Source organism: Protopterus annectens, chromosome 2.part2 (assembly GCF_019279795.1).
Source record: "Protopterus annectens isolate FY-2018-M chromosome 2.part2, PAN1.0, whole genome shotgun sequence".
Lineage (NCBI taxonomy): Eukaryota > Metazoa > Chordata > Ceratodontiformes > Protopteridae > Protopterus > Protopterus annectens.
In genome coordinates this window covers 740767040-740786971 of record NC_056730.1, presented here as the reverse complement: position 1 = coordinate 740786971, position 19932 = coordinate 740767040, and the positions used below count along the sequence as shown (strand labels likewise).

The 19932-nt window shown below is 40.5% G+C and overlaps 1 protein-coding gene across 1 annotated transcript in view; it reads right to left on the bottom strand.

Moving 5' to 3' along the window:
• MCTP1 (multiple C2 and transmembrane domain containing 1) overlaps positions 1–19932 on the bottom strand; it is a 3344116-nt gene that overhangs the window by 101613 nt on the left and 3222571 nt on the right. The window contains exon 24 of the mRNA XM_044064134.1: positions 18314–18420. Coding sequence (XP_043920069.1) covers positions 18314–18420 — 107 coding nt within the window. The remainder of the gene's footprint in view (positions 1–18313; positions 18421–19932) is intronic.

The following is a 19932-nucleotide window of genomic DNA, read 5'->3' as shown; positions in this document are numbered from 1 at the left end:
ACCTTTTCACACAAAACCCCACTCAAGCATTGTCGAAAAGCTTATTAAATAAGGAATAAACTCCTACATCACTCAATGAATTGCTAACTGGCTCACAGAAAGGACACAGGAAGTCAAGACAGGGGAAGCTGAATGTCTAATACCTTCACAAAAAGACCAGTCACTAGTGGAGTCCAACAGGGTTCAGTGCTGGGACCACTCCTCTGTGGCATCTATTTCTCAGAAATCCAAGCAAAAGTACAGTTTTGTACCTACCATAAATGTAGATGTTCGAGTGCTCATACAGCTGCAGTCATAACAGATGGGTTTTCCTGCCATCAGGCGGGTCCTCGGTCGGCCGAATTCCAAAGTCTAGGTCCGGTGATGGTTGTCATCGCTTCTTCCCTGACGTCAGTGCGGCAGGGGTATAAAAGAGGCAGCCGACGCCATATTCTTCAGTTTTTCTTGCCCCAGATGTCAGGTGCCTCCAGAAGGAAGGCAAACATAATGTTATGCAAAAATGCAATGTTGATAAATCACAAACAGTAGTTGCAAGCAAATACACCATAAAAGAATACCCCAAAAAGGTTATATGAAAAGTGTTTGTCATAAGGCCTGTCCTAAGAGGGGATGGAGGGAGGGAAACCTGGACTGCAGCTGTATGAGCACTCGAACATCTACATTTATGGTAGGTACAAAAACTGTACTATGTTCATCGTGCATACAGCTGCAGTCATAACAGATGGGTAGAACCCAAAGCTTAAGTAAGGGTGGTAGGCACTAAGTGGAACTAGGAGGGGCTAGGATGCCCTGCAGGACTGCTGTGGCAAAGCCCGCTCTAGAATTTGAGTATCGTGGGAGGTGATAGTGCTTGGAGAAAGTGTGCACTGAACTCCAGGTGGCTGCTTCCAAAATGTCCTTGGTAGGGACCCCCCTGAGGAAGGCTGCAGAGGTAGCTGTGGCTCTGGTGGAGTGGGATCTGATGCATGCAGGCACAGATTTTCCATGAAATGAGTAACAAAAGCGTATGCAGTGGGCTATCCATTTTGAAATTGTCTGTTTGGAAACAGCCTTTCCCTGAGCACCTGCTGCATAGGACACAAAGAGTTGCTCAGATTTCCTGAATGGCTTTGTTCTGTCCAAATAGTAACGAAGTTGTCTGTGAATGTCCAAGGAATGTAGTAGTCTTTCCCCTTTGTTTTGTGGATTAGGATAAAAAGTAGGTAAGTGGATAGTCTGATTCAAAGCTACACTGGATACTACCTTTGGCATAAAGGTAGGATTGGTTCATTAGGAAACTCTGTCCTGATGGAAAATGATGAATGGTTGCACAGCCATGAGGGCCTGTAGCTCCGAAACCCTGCATGCTGAGGTGATAGCCAGAAGAAAGGCGGTTTTCCATGACAAGTACTGTAACGCTGTTGAAGAAGCTGGCTCGAAGGGAGGAAGGGTCAGCTTTTCTAATACGAAGTTGAGGTCCCAAGCAGGGACTGGTGGTTTCCTTGGGGGTTTTATATTCTTTGCCCCTCTGAGGAACTGTCTTAAGAGAGGGTGAGAGAATAAAGGAGGATCTGTGTTGTATTGTGCAGAAATAGCTGAAGCGTGGATCTTGATGGAGGAGAAGAAAAGTCCATTGTTTAACATCTCAGCTAGGTACTGTAAAATTTGAGGTATATTTATTACCCAAGGATTCTGCCCCTTTTCTTGATTCCAGGCACAAAATCGTTTCATCGTTTCCATTTGGCGGAGTAGGCCTTTCTAGTAGAGGGTCTTTTGGCCTCCAAGATGACATCCTGCACCTCCTTGGAGAGGAGAAACTGTTGGGAAATCAAGGAATTCTCCATGCAGCTAGATTTAGAGTTTTGGGATTACTGTGAATGGTTTTGTAGTTGTGCTGGGACAACAGAAGAGGGACTAGAGGTAGGATCCATGGTGGGGAATGTGTCAGGCTCTTCAGGAGCGGATACCAGTGTTGTCTTGGCCAGTCTGGAGCAATGAGAATCATTTTCGGCCTCTCTGCTCTGGCTTTTAATAGAACTTTGGGCAGCAGAGGAAGAGGCGGGAAGGCATAGACGGTCAATGTTGCCCAACTGAAGGAAAGTGCGTCCACTTTCCAGGCCTGTGGATGATAGGTCCTTGAACAAAATTTTTTCAACTGGCAATTTCTGTGGGTAGCAAAGAGATCTATGTCTGGCTGTCCCCATGCCTGAGTTATCTTTGTGAAAACTTGAGGATGCAACTTCCATTCATGTGGATCTGTCATATTTCTGCTTAGGTTGTCTGCCAGTGTGTTTTCCTTCCCTGGCAGGAATTGTGCCTGTAGTTGAATTTGCAATTCCAGTGCTGTGTTCCATACGGTCATGGCTTGCCTGCACAGGGGGTATGAATGAGTTCCCCCCTGTTTGTTTATGTACCACATCACTGTGGTGTTGTCTGTCCTTATCAATAGCTGACCTGGATGCAGTAGGTCTTTGAAGGTCATAATAGCCTTTTGCACGGCTAGCATTTCCTTTTGGTTGATGTGAAGGTGCTTCTCTTTTCGGGTCCATTTTCCCTGAATGCACTGATCTGTCATGTGTGCTCCCCAGGTGTAGTCTGAGGCATCTGTTGTGATGATTTGAGTTGCTTGAGGTACACAGAAAGGAAGACCTGTGTTTTTTTGGCAAGCTTGAGTCCACCACAAAAATTCCTTTTGAAGGCATGGAATGAGTGGTATAATTGCTTCCAAGCTGTGGCTGTGTTGAGACCATAAGTTTTTCAGGTACCACTGAAGTTTCCTCATATGCAGCTTTGCACATGGGATTAGTAGGATGCAAGATGTCATGAATCCCAGAGCCTGCAGGACTTTCCTTGCAGTTAGCCTGGTGTAAGTTGCCATTTTTCTGAAGTATTGAGACAGTTGCCCTTGCTTGTCTGGCGTGAGGTAGACCATCTGGGTGGTTGTATCCAAGCTGGCACCCAGGAAAATTATTTGTTGAGAGGGTATTAGTTTTGATTTCTTCTTGTTGACTGTGTATCTCAGGAAGTTCAACAGTTTTATTACAAATGCCAGGTGCTGCAGTAGTATGTCCTTGCTGTCTGCTTGGATCAGGCAGTCATCCAGATATGGGTAGATTTGTATCCCTTGTAGTCTGCAGAAGGCGATTACTGATGACAGGCATTTCGTAAACACTCTGGGTGCAGTAGATAAGCCAAAGGGCAATGCAGAGAATTGGTAATGGGTTGAACCTGCAAGAAATCTGAGATATCTTCTGCAATCTTGCCTGATAGGGACATGCAGGTATGCCTCCTTGAGGTCCAATGTTACCAGCCAAGACTCCTTGCCCAGCATGGGAAGAAGCTGCTGTAATGTGAGCATCTTGAATTTTGGCACCTGTAGATATGTGTTTAGGATGGATAGGTCTAAGATAGGTCTCCAATCTTTGTCTTTCCTTGGTACCAGGAATAGTCTGGAATAAAACCCTTGACCTTGTTCTTTTGCAGGTACCTCTTGAATTGCTTTCATGTCCATGAGAGCTGAAACTTGTTTTTGTGCCTCTGCCCTTTGATTTTGTGGCAGGTTTGGCATGCCTCTCATTTTTGGAAGGGTGTGAAAGTGGAACCTGTAGCCTCTGTCTATAATGTCCAGAATCCATTTGTCTTTGTAACAATATGCCAATTTTTTGAGAATAATGTCAGCTTTCCGCCCAAAGGAGCTGTCATTAAAGCTTTGCTTGGCAGGTGTAGGGGGAAGTCATTGTGTCTGTTTTCTAAAAGACTGTGATCTTCTGCACCTCTTGGGGTTGGTGCTTGCCACTGTCTGGTTCTGAAAGATCCTTGAGGTTGCCCTCTACCCCTTGGGCGCCTGTATCTGCCCCTTTGAGGTCTGTCCGTGGCTGGAAAGGACCAATTTTTTGAAGGCCAGTTTCTGCTGAAATGTGGAGGCTGTACCTGCAGGAAATCTTTCACTGTTTGCATTGATTTCGCTTTTTTCTCCATTTTCTTTAGCACCTCCTCAGCTTTAACACCAAACAATACATCTTTTTGAAGAGGTGCATCTAATAATTTAGCTTTGACATGATCTGGTAATGTTTGCTCTTTGAGCCAAGCATGCCTACGTATAACAGACCCCGTAACAGCAGCTCTACATGAGGCCTCTAAAGCATCAAAACCACACTGCAAGGTATGTTTACCCACTTGCTCTGCACCATGCAACAAATCCTGCAACTCTTTTAAATCTGGTTGTTCTGGTTGTGTCATCTTGCTTTTCAGCTGAGATATCAAAAACTGTTGATACTTTAACATATGGAACTGACAGTTTAATGCCCTCATGGTTAAAGTGGCCGAGGTGTACACCTTTTTCCTCCACCTTTCTAAAGCTCTGGAATCTCTCTCTGAAGGTAATGGGTTTTTAGCAGTAGAGGCCTTAATTCCCTTGGGACCCTGTGAAATAGTTTCTGGGTCAGCAGTATGGCTATTATATAGGAACTGGTGAGAATCAGGAACCCGGTAATACCTGTCTGGTTTAACAGGAGCTGGAAGCAAAGAATCAGGATTAAGGCTGGCTTCTGTGTACACATCATCCAATATATCCAAAACAGGAGGGATAGCCAGAGGCCTATGCTGGGGGAGCAGAAGAAATTCCCTGAGCCTTTTCTTGGAGTCTGAGTAATCCTGGCCTTCCCAATGAAAGTGTTCCCTCAATGTATGCAGGGTTTCCCCAAAAGAGAAGTCCTCAGGGGGGGAGACTGAGGGAATAGACTCCTCTGCATCAGAGTCTTCGAATGGAGAATAGGCATAATCCTGGTCCTCAGATAGTTCTGAGGTAATAGAAGCTTGATCTGAGGAAGGGTAGTCTTCCTCTAATCTGGGCCTTTTGTCAGAGGGGGGTTGAGAACCCCTGATAAGAGTAATCAAATCCTCAGCCATTTTAAGCATCTGTTTTTTAGGCATGTTGCCTTGCGAGGGGGTCCGAGGAACCTGTTTTTTGGTTTTCATGGCTGCTTTAGATTTAGTGAAGGCTTTAATAGAGAAGGAGGAAGGCCTTAAGACCCCTTGAGAAATGGCAGGCCTGTCTAAATTCTGAGTTTCCCCGCCGGGAGTGGCGTCGGGATCTGTAGTAGGAATGGGGGCCGAGGAGCCTGCGACCTCGGGTACTGAAGACACCGGTAATGCATTGTCATCAGTAGTCAGGGGCTGCGTAGGTGCCTCGCTGAGTACCAGAGAACTGGTAGTCGGCCTTAGCGTGGTTTCAGTAGGTGGTGCGGATCTCGTATGTCGGTCCTTATCTTTGCATTTTTTGCTCAAAACTGGAGTCGGAGTATCCGATGACATAATATAATTAAATGTTTTGCCGAAAAAGTGAAGGGCGAACTCTGCCCGACGCTTAATAGTGCGTTTATTGAATCTAGCACAGAAACGGCAGGCTGAGACGTCGTGGTCTGGGCCTAAGCAAGGTATACAGAAAGAGTGGAAATCCTTATGCGGTATTTGCTTCCCACAAGAAATGCAATTATTAACTTTGTCTGACATCGGTCTGAGGCAAGTAAAGTTTCCCCAACGGGGTACTTAGCTTTCAAGAAGACTTCGGCTGAAATACTTTCGTAAATCTCAGGAGCTGGCCGACCGGCACTTGCGAACTGCTTCTGCTTCGGGCACCACGTGGCAAGAAAGACTGAAGAATATGGCGTCGGCTGCCTCTTTTATACCCCTGCCGCACTGATGTCAGGGAAGAAGCGACGACAACCGACGCCGGACCTAGACTATGGAATTCGGCCGATCGAGGACCCGCCTGACGGCAGGATAACCCATCTGTTATGACTGCAGCTGTATGCACGATGAACATCATCAAGGATCTTTGGTTGACCAAGTCTGCGGATGACTACAAGCTAGGAGCAGTCACTGAATCCTCAAAAGACTCCACCATCCCCTAGAAGGGCCTGTCTCAATGAAATAACTGGTATCAGACTAATGGACTAAAGCTAAATGCCAAAAAGTGCATTATTGTATCTTCTGGAAAACTACCACATTGACAATACACTCCTAAGATTCTCTCTACTTGTTAGAAATTTGGCAACATATGTAGACAGTGACCTAGCATTTGACCGACATGTATCTGCAGTTGTGAGAAGTCCTTCTATATTGCTCAACTTATAAGCAGGAGGATATCTTCTCAGTCCAGAGCTGTCACTGTCCCACTGTACTCAGTCCTCATCAGGCCCATCAATGAGTATGATGCCCTCTTTAATATGTACCTGTCCAGACATATGCAACAACTAGAGCCTCAAGAGAGGTTCCTCACAAAAAGAATACAGGGACTAAACCACATGATTTACACTGACCGCCTCAAAGCTCTATCACTATACTCGGTCATTTGCAGACTACAAAGAGGTGATCTGTGCCTGACCGATAAGGCATCCTCTGACCCAGTACTAATGAACTTACTGCACATCCACAAGTCAAATGGTATCAGAAATAACCAATCCAGAGATCTAATCCTTTTCTGCAAGTAAAAGAATGGTTTGTTGGGACAGGTACATATCTCAGAGGATACTACTACTCTGGAATAAACTCTCCAGCCATGTAAAACAAGCTCATCCTTGTCCCTATTCAAACTTCACTTAGATCAGTGGATAGGAGTAAGGAAATTTACCCCAGGACTGACCTTAATGCCACTAATGGACAGTGGCAGTATTTAAATGCCTTATTCTGCAGAAGTGCCTCCTTTCAATTCTCAATGGTATGTCCCCAGAGACATTCATTTAACATTGGGATGTACAGGAATAAAAATCTTGATAAGGTTGATCTGAATGTCTAATAAGGATAACACAGCTAGTCTTAAAATGGCCCTTTAGGCAAATAGCCCAGTATTCACATATGAACCTATGTTCAGCACAGCTTCATATGCAGTATTAAAATAGCGAGGTTTGCATCGGTGGTTAAAAAGAAAAAAAAACTCATATAGAGCAATTTTAAGTAGCTTTGGAGAACCATAACTAAAGTTCTATGCTTGTTTCAGCCACCATTGTGGTATATTGGGCATTATTATCTCAATAGAAGCACACAAAATAACTGTATTTGATATTTATAACAAAAAATACAAAATACTTCAGTCTTTTTACTAGTTCAAAATAATGCAGACTTTTCAAACCCAAGTGAAACGCTAATATTGCCATTTTCAAGAAACATACATAACTTCTGCCAGTTCCTTTTCTCAAGTTTGTACCTTTCTTCCACTTACTGGAGATTCCACCTAGCTTAGAACCTCATTCCTATGAACTCCTTTGGGTTTGTACTGGACTTCAGCTAAAACTCTCTGGTGAGGCTCTGATGCCTCAGTACACTTTTGCATTTTAGTGTATTACCTCTGTCTCTCTCTCTCTCTCTCTGTCTGTCTTTCTCTGTTGAAAGCTCCTCCTATCTCTCTTTTTGGTTTTCTCTTCTACACTGGAAAGCTTCCCTTTTACAGAAGGAGGTTCCCTTCTAGTCCATTCTGTAATAGTAAGGGCCCTCTCTTGCTCTGAATTCCTGTCAATGCAATTTTTTCTGCACAATTTGATAGCATAAGTCCTTGCTCTAATACATCCCAAATATCTCTCTCTCTCTGTATACACATATATATATATATATATATATATATATATATATATATATATATATATATATATATATATATATGTGTGTGTGTGTGTGTGTTTGTGTAAATCGGTGTATATATATTTTCCCAACTTTTTTTCAACCCTTAACCATGTAACAGGCTATTATCTCATTGTTGTTTTGATTGTGAGTCACTCATCTTCCAAGTGTTACAAATGTTACTATTAATTTTTGATGGAAGTTTTCCAATTTGAATGCTATTACCATATCACCTTTACCCTTCCTTGACTCAGAGATAAATAAATTGAGTGCAATCTATGCCTTTCTCCTAATCTAATCTAATCTAATCTAATCTAATCTAATCTAATCTAATCTAATCTAATCTTAATATGATCTAATCCCTCCACACTTCTCCCCATCACTGCCTGCATGTTCTGTCCTTTTCCACCATCCTATCCCTCTTTAGGCAGGTCTTTCAGATTACACACCAATATTTATGGGTAGTAATGCACTACATTTTTATATATCAAGAAGACTATTCCTTTTTCCCTTGAATCTCTTCACCTCACTATGCATTCAAATTCTATTCAGTCATGAAACACTGTTCTCTTGTTGTATGGGATGGGTAGCTTTCCCATGATGAATACTTCTTCATCCTTCTCATGCTTGTGCCATTAATGTTTCTTTTCATGTAAGTATGCAAACTGCAATGCTTACCCTTTCATCCAATTGGTAACTTACATATACAGGTTTATAGGTATGTACTAGACAATTGGTCTGCAGACTATTTCATGTCTAGTCAAAAAAACCTGTTCATAATTTCCCTCTAGCTTCAAGGAGGGCAAGACAAAACAAACCAGAAGAAGAATTGAGGCTGCCCATCCAATTATCTAGGTTCACCTTGAAGGTGGCAAGGGTGCTACACTGCTTGACTTGTAGTGGACGTTTATTCCAGAGGCGAGGGATATGTTGGGATATGAATCTAGCATGCCAATGTATCTTATTTATTTGCTGATGAAGGTTTAGTTTCTTTAACTATGTATTTGATGTACCCTTACTTCTGAGAAGGAATAGGAGATTAAATAGGGATGGATCTTTCATGGCATGAAAGTTTAGACATAGATCTCCAAGGAGGAGTCTGTAAGAGACTGAGTACAAAGAAAGGGTTGCCAGTCTCTCCTGATAAATACGATTTTTGAGGCCATTATTCTTTTTACTTATGAATCTCTGAGGTGTATCAAGTTGTGCAATATGTTTAGATAAATGCATGCCAAAAAATCCATTATATTCAATAACGTGCCTAATAATACATGACTATAGGGGGAATTAAGACTTCCCAGGATCTAGTTTACATGCCTTTGGAAAATAGATGGGCCAGATAAAAGGATTTCCATATTACTGTAGAGACATGAAGGTCAAATAATAAGGAATTATCATCAAGAGTACCCAGATCCCTTACAACATTGTCCGATTGGACGGGTGCATCTCTATACAGTATATGAAACTATTTTTTTACCAAAATGAACTACACTACATTTGTTTACATTTTTTTACATTTAAGATGAGATCATTGAGATAATTAAGATGATTTTGCCAGGTCTCTTTCCTATGCACCCCAGGTGTGCAAATAATTTAACAACGGAACCTCTTTGTTCTCTGCTGGAATTAGTCCTCGAGAATAACATCTTTATGTTTGGAGATACCTTTTATTTGCAAACCTGGGGTGTAGCCATGGGAACTCCATGTGCCAACAGTTATTCAAACTTGGTCTTGGCTGAGTGGGAATTTAAAACAATCTTCAGTGATGGAAATATCTGGAAGAATGAACTTGTCTATTATGGGCAATTTGTGGATGATGTTTTTTGTTTATGGAAAGGAGGTATTGACCAATTGGATCTTTTTGTCAGCTTTATTAACAACAGCACTGACTTCCTTGAGTTCAAAATGAAACACTCATCCTCAGTCATAGATTTCTTGGATGTCAAGATACGTTTACATCCAATTCAAGGTCTCTCTACTGGGGTGCATAGGAAAGAGACCTGGCAAAATCATTTCTTACACAGGCAGAGCATGCATCCAAGACATATTTTTGATAACATCTTTGACATCCAAATCTTAAGAGTCTCAAGACTATGTACTGATGAGGAGGAATTCTTGGAAGAGCAATCCAATCTACGTAGATATTTGAAGGTTAGGGCTTACCAGGAAAATAATTTTATAGGTTCATAGGTTCATAGGTTCATACTAGGCTATCTGCCCGAGGGCATTTACAAGCCTAGCCCATAGTTTTGTGGCTTACGCCACCCCTTTAGTATGGGGAACTATACCCATTATTTTGCTGTGCCTCTGTTGAGCAGTGACACTGAGGTAATCCCTGGGGTATATCTGCGATCTCCCATCCATTGGTCAAGATTTCTCTTGAACAAGGCCAGCGAGGTGCTCTGCCTCACATATACCGGGATTTTATTCCACAGCATAGGGAGTCTTTGGGTGATGAATCTATCCCTCCAGCACGTCCTATTAATAGCCGTGTCAAGGTTTAAGTCTCCCGCCCTTGTGGCTCTGATGGATCTACTCAATCATTGGTCTGATGAGTGATGAGTATAGGGAGACTATGACCTCCCTTGATCTAGATGAGAATCCCTTCATGATAAGGTGGGCAATGTAGAAGGTCTTCCTAACTACTTTAGCTACATGGGTGTCGAATGACAGACTACTATCAACCTGGGTCCCCAGGTCCCTGATAACTTCTTCTATGCTCAGTGGATTGCCACCTATTTGGTAGCTAGGGGTAACCTTGTTTTTCCCGAAGGGTATGACTATGCATTTTTTGGCATTTAACTTTGGCTCTGGCACCAGTTATCCGTTTCTGTGAGACCCTTCTGAAGGATATCTGTGTCAGATGTGTTTTCTACTATGGCGCCCAGTTTGCAGTCATCTGCAAACTTTGTCAGCCATAACCCTCCTGTGTTTGCTTGTACTTCGGAAAAGTAGATGCCAAACAAGAGTGGGCCCAGGACTGAGCCCTGTGGTACACCACTTGTGACAGGCTTTGAGTCTGACATGGCGCCAGCAACTCTGACCCTGTGGGTTCTGTCACTCAGCCAGTTTGCAACCCATCTTGTGATGTATGGGTTAACATTTAAGCTGATGAGTTTTTCAATGATACCCGAGTGGGGTATTGTATCGAAGGCCTTCGCCAGATCGAGGTAGGCTGTATGGACTGCCTTTCCTCATCAATGGCTTTGGTGACTGTTTCAAAAAGTCAACCAAGTTTAGAAGGCATGATCTGCCTTTGACAAAGCCAAACTGGGATGGATCCAAAGTCTGCAAATTCCCTATGTCTTTATTTATGAGGTCCATTATGATCCTCTCCATGGCTTTGCAGATAAGGCTTGTCAAGCTAATGGGCGGTAATTTCCAGGGTCGGTGGAGGCACCGCCTTTGTGAAGTGGGACCACAGTTGCAGTGCGCCACTCCTGGGCGATCCAGAGGTAAGACTATGATTAAACAGCTGTCCTAGCTGTGGGTTTAATTCCTCATTGAGTTCGTGGAGCACACAGCCGGGGACACCATCAGGTCCCATGGATGCTGTGTTTTTGCTTTGGAGAGCAGTTCTCACTAGGACGTTGGAGAAGTTTGGGGGGCTGCTATCGCTTGGTATAGATATCTCTCCTTTTGGGGGAGGGGGAAAAGTTTGCACTGAACCTGTCAGCCAGTATGTTGGCAATGTCTGTAGGATCAGTAATCTTCACATCATTTTGAACTAGTTCTGAGCATATCTGGGAGGTTCCTCCCAGGTTTCTAACATAGCTAAAGAAGGCCTTATGATTGTCTTTTTGAGTCTTTAGCTATTTTTCTCTCAAAATTTGCTTTGCATGATTTTATGAGAGCTCTTAGTTTTTACTTATAGTGATCAAGGGTGTCTTACCTTTTAAGGATTTTGCTCTATCTTGTAGTAGCTTCCTCCTTTTGTTGTAGAGTTTGTTTATGGCTGGGGTCCACCAGACTGGACGCTTGCCTTTGGTACAAAGAGTCTTTGTTTTGCTTGGGATTGCCTTATCCATGCAGTCCTGCAGGTGCTGGTAGAAGGCATTTGTAAGTGATTCAGCGGCTTGAGTACTGTTTTCCGCGCTCGGGGCCTTAAAGGAGACCACACTAGTCTTTAGAAGTGTGAAGTCGGCTTTCGAGAAGTTCTTTACTGTGGTCTTTTTTATTTCAGGTGGGGGTGGGATGAGGACCTCCAGCGAGATTAGTTTGTGATCTGATCTCACCAGTGAGGGGTATACTTCCGGTGTTGAACATTGTGCTCCCATGTTCGTGATGATGAGATCAAGTATGTTTTCTCCTCTTGTGGGGATGGTGACTAGTTGTTCCATGGCATTTCCACCGATTTCACAGGTGCAAGCCTATCGAAAGCAAAGAGGTCAACCTTATTACTCAGAGAGGTCTGAACAAGCTTCACGAAGACAATCTAATGACACAACACCTCAACAACTTAGATGTATGCTTACTTACAGTTCAGACAATCGACAGGTCTGTTAAGTGATCAGGAAAGTTTGGCCGATTCTGACAGTGGATGACAAAATAAAGAACATCATTGGAGAGAGACCCAGGTTTCTCTATAAGAATAAAAAGAATATCAAGAGATTACTATGCCATAAAGATGGCTTTAAACATGGTGGTCCACTATCAGACCGCAAAGGTACTTTTAAATGCTGCAGATGCAAAGCTTGTCCTTACTGAGATACTAGTAATACTTTCCTCCACCCAGTTTCTGGACGTAACTTTCATTTCGATGTTTATGCTGACTGTACTACTAGCCATATTATCTATTTGGCTACCGTTCGCAAGTGCCAAGCTTTTTATCTTGGTAAAACTGACCAACGACTAAAAGATCGTATTCTACGACATGTCAGAGACATTGATCAGAAAGTTCCACATAATGCCTTAGCAGCACACATATTGGTCCATCCTACTCATAAAATAATTTCTTGTTTAAAGCTGTGGAAGTGGTCACCCAAAACATCAGTGAAGGAGATGTCCATAACAGGACAGAATTGAGAGAGATCTTTTGGATCAATAATTTTAGAGCCAATCGACCCCCAGGTCTTAATACAATAGTACCTCTCAGACCTGTTCTAAAATCTAGAAGAAATCTACCAAACATTAATACATGATTCTAGCATCTATAACATTGAACTACATTATAGGAGACAAATCTCCACTTTGAACATTTATTTTTGTCCTGTGCCTTTAAGAACATCAAAGACAATTAGCTACCAGCTCTTGAGTGTGTTTCCTTTATAAACAGGAAGAGCTAACCACACTTTTATACGATCAGAAGAAGGCATCTGCCGAAAGCGCTTATCGTTTGGACAATTTCATCAGCTTTTTACACTCCAGTGAAGTATATGTTTTTGTCAGCTTTGCTTACAAAGCATCTATTAACTGTGCTTTAACAACTTGAAGCTTGAAGTTGTGGATGTTAATTACTAGGCTAATTATTTCAGTGAAGTTTGCATTTTGTCAGCTTCACATTTTAAGCTTTCAATAAATTGAGTTTTAACAGCCTGAAGTTTGAAGCTGTGGATGACAACTGCTTGGATACTTAACTATTTTCAGTTCATCATATTCTAGTGAAGTTTACATCCTGTCAGCTTCACTTTTTAAGCGATTAATAAATTGTGTTTTAACAGTCTGAAGCCTGAAGCTGTGGACGACACCTAAGGTTTTTTCTTTGTTCATTTGTCTGCCCTCGGTGTCTTTAGTAGTGGTGAGGAGAATTTATTTCCTGTTACCACAGACTTAGGGGAACTATAGGCCTATCAGCATAAGTAGCATAATCTGCAAAGACACACGGAATACATCACATCTGACTTCTTAAAATATGACATCAAAAACCTCATACATCTAGACCTTCAACAATTTGGTTTTGACAAGAGTAGGGTAGGTCTACTGAATTCGGTAAACTTCTTCAAAAAGCTCTCAGTGGCAATGAATAGGGGGTCATTTAGTCCATAAAGCATATCTGGATCTGGGCAAGGCATTTGACATCATCCCCCATGCTGGTATTATAAATAAGCTAAAAGACCTAAATATATATCGTTACATGGTAAGTGGACAGCAAATCGAATGAATGATAGGACCCAAATAGTTAAGCTGCAAGGTGCTACTTCAGATAGCAAGAAGCTAACTAGCAGTGTAATACAGGCCTTAGTACTGGGACTTCACCTTTTTTGGCATATACCTTTGTGATCTTCAAACCCCAAAGCCAGATCAAAGGCTAACTGAATTTGCTGAAAGCTGTAAGCTGGGTGACATCATTTGATGACTCCTAATACAGAAGTATTATAGCAAGAACTATTCCTTAAAAATCAGCGAGATGCAGAAAAAGGGCTACAATGAAATGCAAAAAGTGCAGTATCATTATATTTGGTAAACAACCCTTGTCTATAATTTACATTATAGCCATTACCCAATTTCAAAGTGGCACAGTAGTGAGGGATCTTGGCACCTTGTTCAACAACCCCATCATACCGAATCGCTGTGTAGCACTGCGAGTCAGAAAATCCTTCTACCCAGTGTAATTGATATGGAAAGGCAGCTCATCCAGGTCAAAGAAGTTATCATCCATATGTACTCAGCTCTAATTAGACCTATTGTAGAGTACAATGGCTCCAACAGCAAGTAACTGTCCAGACACATCACACAGTAAGAAAGGCCCCAGAAATTCTTAACTAAAAAGATTACTGGTTTCAGGATTCTTAATTATCAAGACAAGCTGTGTTTCTTATAGGCAGCAGTGGAGAGAGCTGTGTCTTGCAGACTGTGCCACAAAGAAACTAATCCTCCTCGATTTCTTACACCAATTCAAGACAAATGGCTCCACAAACACTCACACTATGGATTTAATCTTTCACCAACATATAAACAAAACATGCCAGAGGGACAGATACTTTATCTAACGTTTACTCCATCTCTGGAACATATTGCCTTTACATGTAAAACACTGTGACACTCTTACACCTTTTAAGATGAGTCATGATCGGTGAATGGCTATCCACAAATTAATTTCTGGCCTAAACAGTTTCTCCCTTCTGGAAGCAGGGGAAGGGGGGTACTTCATAAGGGTAGGTATTTGCAAGGTTTAAATGACCTCTAGATGTACTTGCCTTGAATTTCCTATAATCCTATGACTCTGTCTATTTGAGTTTAATTTATTTGTATATATTCACTATTACGGGTAGTGGACTGATCCATAGTGGACACATTTCAGTTAAATTCCGAGAGTAACTGCAGAATACAAGGTAAAAAGTTTAGTATTAAAGCAGTGAAAAAAATAAGAATGAAACCTGCAGTAAGAAAACAAAATATACAAACAGTCAGGAGAATTTGTAAAGCAAAAATAACCATACAGTGGTTTGATAATCACATAACAAAGTATTGGCAAAACACTATTGTGAACTCTCTCTCATATATATATATATATATATATATATATATATATATATATATATATATATATATATATATATTCAGAGTGGAAGTAGAAAACAAGAGAGGCTAGCATTTGGCTGTTGCATGAGGTACTGCAGTACACAATTTAGTTGAGCATGAATTAAATGAGAAGTTGCAGGGCTAGCAGGGTTGGAGGTTAATGAGATTATTTCAGCTTAGCAGTGCTTGTAGTTGTAAAATGTCTTTGCACTCTTTCCCAGCATATGCATGCATATATGCAATGTCATCTAACTTTGTAAAGCACTTGGTTATTTTATACTGATCTCACATTTATAAATTGCTTTTTTAAATTACTTCTCTTATAGACCTTATCTTCTCTTCTTTGTATCTCTTTATCATTCCTCATATTATCTCTGTCATTTTCTTCTGTGTCTGAACTATCCCACCTAACCTTTTCATATTCACCGGCCCTTCTTTCATCCCCTGTCCTATTTACAACACTTTGACTTAGACTAACTGCTTGCTATCAACACATTTAAATTAATCTCTCATTTATATTTTACTCAGTTATAACTTTGACTCCTTATATTTAATGTAGTTTTCACACTTAATTTGCTATATGCTGTCTACTTCATGATTCTTATGTGAAATGTTTCTGCTAATAATGTCATTCAGTTACTTGAATCTTACATCATAGCTGAAAATGGTCACTAGGACAACATACCTACTTTGTGCCCACTCTGGTTCTAAATAAATCTGAAACTGAGTTTGGAAGGTAAAGGTGAATTTACTATATGCAATCTAGTTTATGACTGGACGTGTGTACTGTGAAATGTTCCTGTTATTACGCCTCTTCTTCTTTTATTACGAGACTCTCATGTCATGGCCAAATACGGTCCAGTAGGCCAGTACAGTAAACTTGTAACCATTGTTGTTCAAAATAAATTTGAAACTGGTTGCAACCGCTGGGTCCACTAAGGATTATTCTACTACTCTGGTTAACAAATGTAACAAATACATATAATATAATATAATATAATATAATATAATATAATATAATATAATATAATATAATATAATACATTACATTTAAAAGGGAAAGCTGAAATATTTAATAAATTCCCAAGCAACACTGGACATTCATCCACGAGTAATTTATTTTAAAAAAATTGCATATTTTAGCAGTAATGTAATTTTTGCACAACTATAGTCATCAGTTATGATCAGCTCATTTCTGTCCTACACAGATGTTTTAAAAGAAGATTGAAGTATAATATTTAAAATTAATGGCTATGGTCATTGCAAATAATTGCCAGAGGCAGGATTTCAGTACTTCTTCTCTAGTGGATACTTTTTGGCTTTAGATACTGGATTCATATTCTAGATACATTACAAGGACCTAAATACATATATCAAAATATATTACAACACAGGCACTGCCAAAGAGATGCTCATTCTGCATAGTTTACAATCTCCTTTGTTAGGTCATAAAAAGAACTAAGTTGAAAGCACAAACAGGTGAGCCATCATGATTTTCATAGGCATGGTATTACTAAAGCAACTGTTTCTGCTGAAAACAATATCAGTGTGCCCTCATGTGGTAAAGGCCTAGCAAATCAGAAATATAGGAATTCATTTATTTCTTTGAAATTCATTATGCCAGAAGACGATGGCACAATACTGCACTGGGAATATGTTTCATCAGAAAACAGTAGTGATTCTTACAGATTTGTAAAAATCCCCAGATCATCTTCAAATAATGCATCCTTCTTCAAGATGTGTCTGTCCATTCTTGTTTACAAAGCACAATATACTGATACCTGCTACTGTGACAAATGCATTTGTGCATCTTTTTTAGTAAATGGGAATAAAAAGAAGCATTTTCATTATATTCTCTGTGTGGGGACTGGTAGTGCTGCCAAAGCTACTGGGATCCCAAGAACTTACTTTTGTTTCATGTCTGGTTGCCCTATCTCACTACTACAAACCTAGCATCACTGATTCATGGATATGGCTTTTACAATGTGAAGGCGTCCTTTACATTAGGAGAAGTTATCAAAGTTCCACTCTTCAGTGTTAAAGATGTAGAGCAGAAAATGGAAACACAGTAGGCTTCAAACATGTACACATACAAGTACCCTCATGCTCACGAGTACAAGTGTGTGCACATGCAAATACGTATACAAACAAACACACACACACACATGCACACCCACACACACACACACACACACACACACACACACACACACACACACACACACACACACATGTACTTGTGCATGAGCCTACAGACATATACGCATGAACAGTGGTGTGCATTCTTGTGCACAGAGGCACACACGTACATACATGCTTCACAAACATGTACTTGTGCATGCACTGACAGACACACACACACACACACACACACACACACACACACACACACACACACACACACACACACACTACAGACATGATTTCATTTTGCCTCTGAGCACTACAACAATTCTAGTACATGTGCAGCACTTGATAACAAATAGTTCTAGGCTCCTAGTTAATCAAACATAGATTAAGAGGAAGAACATCTGCCACTGCCTAACTTGGTATGAAGTTTAAAGGCACTGGAAGTCATACAACACATGAAGTTAATCAAAGGGAAACAGTCAGGACAAAGGGACAAGTAGATGGAAGAAAGAGCAAAACAATGTCAGGCTTGAAGGAGACAAAAACTATCAGTGAAAATGGGTTACTTTGCTGTGCTTGTCAGTTTCTGAGTTCACAGATCCATCATGTTCATTTTTGTGAAAGATGGAATTATACCACAAAAACAAGTGAATTAATGCCATCTGCAAAAATATGTTCAGTAGTGATAAAACATACACTTCTAAAAATATCAGTACTGCACTAAATTATGTAACAAAATGTGTTATAGCAGTCTGTGACTATAGTTTCTTTTCTTCATAACTCAGAAAATGTTTTGTCTGGTTCTGTGCCTTTAAGTTAAAAAAAGTTAAATGAAAGAGAAAAGCTAAGACCTGCCTGCTCCAAATGAAGGGCAATCTTTTATTTCTTACTTCAAAGCCCTGAGCCCTGAAACTAGTGTTTAGGAAGATAAATTGTAGACGAATCTGAAATTCAGGACCTTCACAGACCAAAGGCCAGCATAAGGGAAGCTAACTAATGATGGGCTTTTAGCAATACATCATCCAGAAGAAGTGCTCACTGCCAAAAATGTAACATTTTGTACAGCGCCTGAAAAGAAATGTGAGCACAGTCAGAGGAGGCAGCCCTGAAAACATGTGTCAGCACTCACTTTTTGATCCTTTCTCCGAAGGAAGCCACTTCATCGAGGGCATTCTGGACACTGACACACACCTCTTGGATAGCATACAATTTGTTCATAAATCCTTTTCTTTCAGACTCCTAGGAACACACAAAAAAGAGACATGCCATCAAAATCCCCCGCAATGAAATGTACTCATTCTATCAGTCTTCTCCCCCACATTTCCTAGGTCAAAAACAATAGCATTGGTACAAACAATTCATTTATCTTTATACATATTTTGCACAGAATCCTTGGCACTCAAGTAACCCTCTTAAACAAAACGTTATTTTCTATATGTTATTGTACATATCCCAGACAGATGGAAAACAGCATGGAAAAATGAAGGAAACATCATATGAAGAAAATAACAGAGGCAGAACAATATAACACCACTGAAAGATGCAATTACTAAAAGTAAAGTCATGATAGAGTAGAAATAATTTAATCTGTACTTCACTGTGTTTTGTGAATGAGGCACAACTGAGTTTAAGCATACAAACGTCCATAAAGTGCATCACAAGGTTAAAACTTCAGAATTTGTGTTCCTTTCACTTTTAGCTAAGCACGTATGTGTTTGTTAAAATGAATTACCAGAAAACAACTAACAGTTAATGCACTGCATTTCACAGACAAATCAGTTTACAAATGGCTGCTCATTCAGAAGGATGAAGGAAGGGCTTTGAGGTGCAGTAATGCAGTTTTAATGAAACACAATAGATTCAGAGACACACCATATTCTAGCCAAAGACTAATAGCATCAAAGCATATGTTGTCAGGCAGGCAGTAAGTATATATAGTCTTTGAAGTTAAACATTAGGTTTGGTGGCTACCTGGACAAGATTTGGATTTCAGTAATGATTAAAAAAAATGATCGACTGGAACTGCCTGAACTTATTTTGTATCAGTGCACCTAATTACTACAGAGAAGTCCTACAAGATTACTCCTTAACTGCAAATGTAGCATTCAACATTTCATGGGACAAAGTTAAAAAAGGGGGAGGCAGCAGACTAGAGGATTGTTTTGGATTCTGAGGGGTTACTCTGATGATGGAACACTGTCTAGCAGTGGCTTCAGGTAAATTAGATGACTAAAATCATCTTAATTTGAAGGTCAGGAATTCTTTGTTTATCCCACCCATTAACAGCTGCATTGTTTATTTATTTATTTTTATATTTATTAACTAGTTAAACATTTGTATGTACATTAGTCCCTTTTCAGGGGTACCCTGGCAGCACTGATTAAGTGACTTTTTTACAATCACACTATAGGAAAACAAAAGTAGAGACAGGATAGCATCCAAGACTACAGGAAAAAATTTTTTAAGGCTCGTAATTTTAATTCTGTGTGCTGCCTTTCCAGGCATTAGGCATATTACTTGCATTTAGACCAGCGACATGGATTTGAAAAGTACAGTAGGGCTTACAGTCAGTTGCTTGTATCGCATATGACAGAGCATAATAGCTCGAAGTGGCAGTCATTTATGCTCTTCTGCTTGTTTCACATAGCAATTATAGCTTACTTCTCAAACAGAAATGTATTTTGTGTGCTCTGTTCTCATTTCCAATATTGAGTGAAGACAGTTTTTTTAACTGTCTGTCTGTGAATG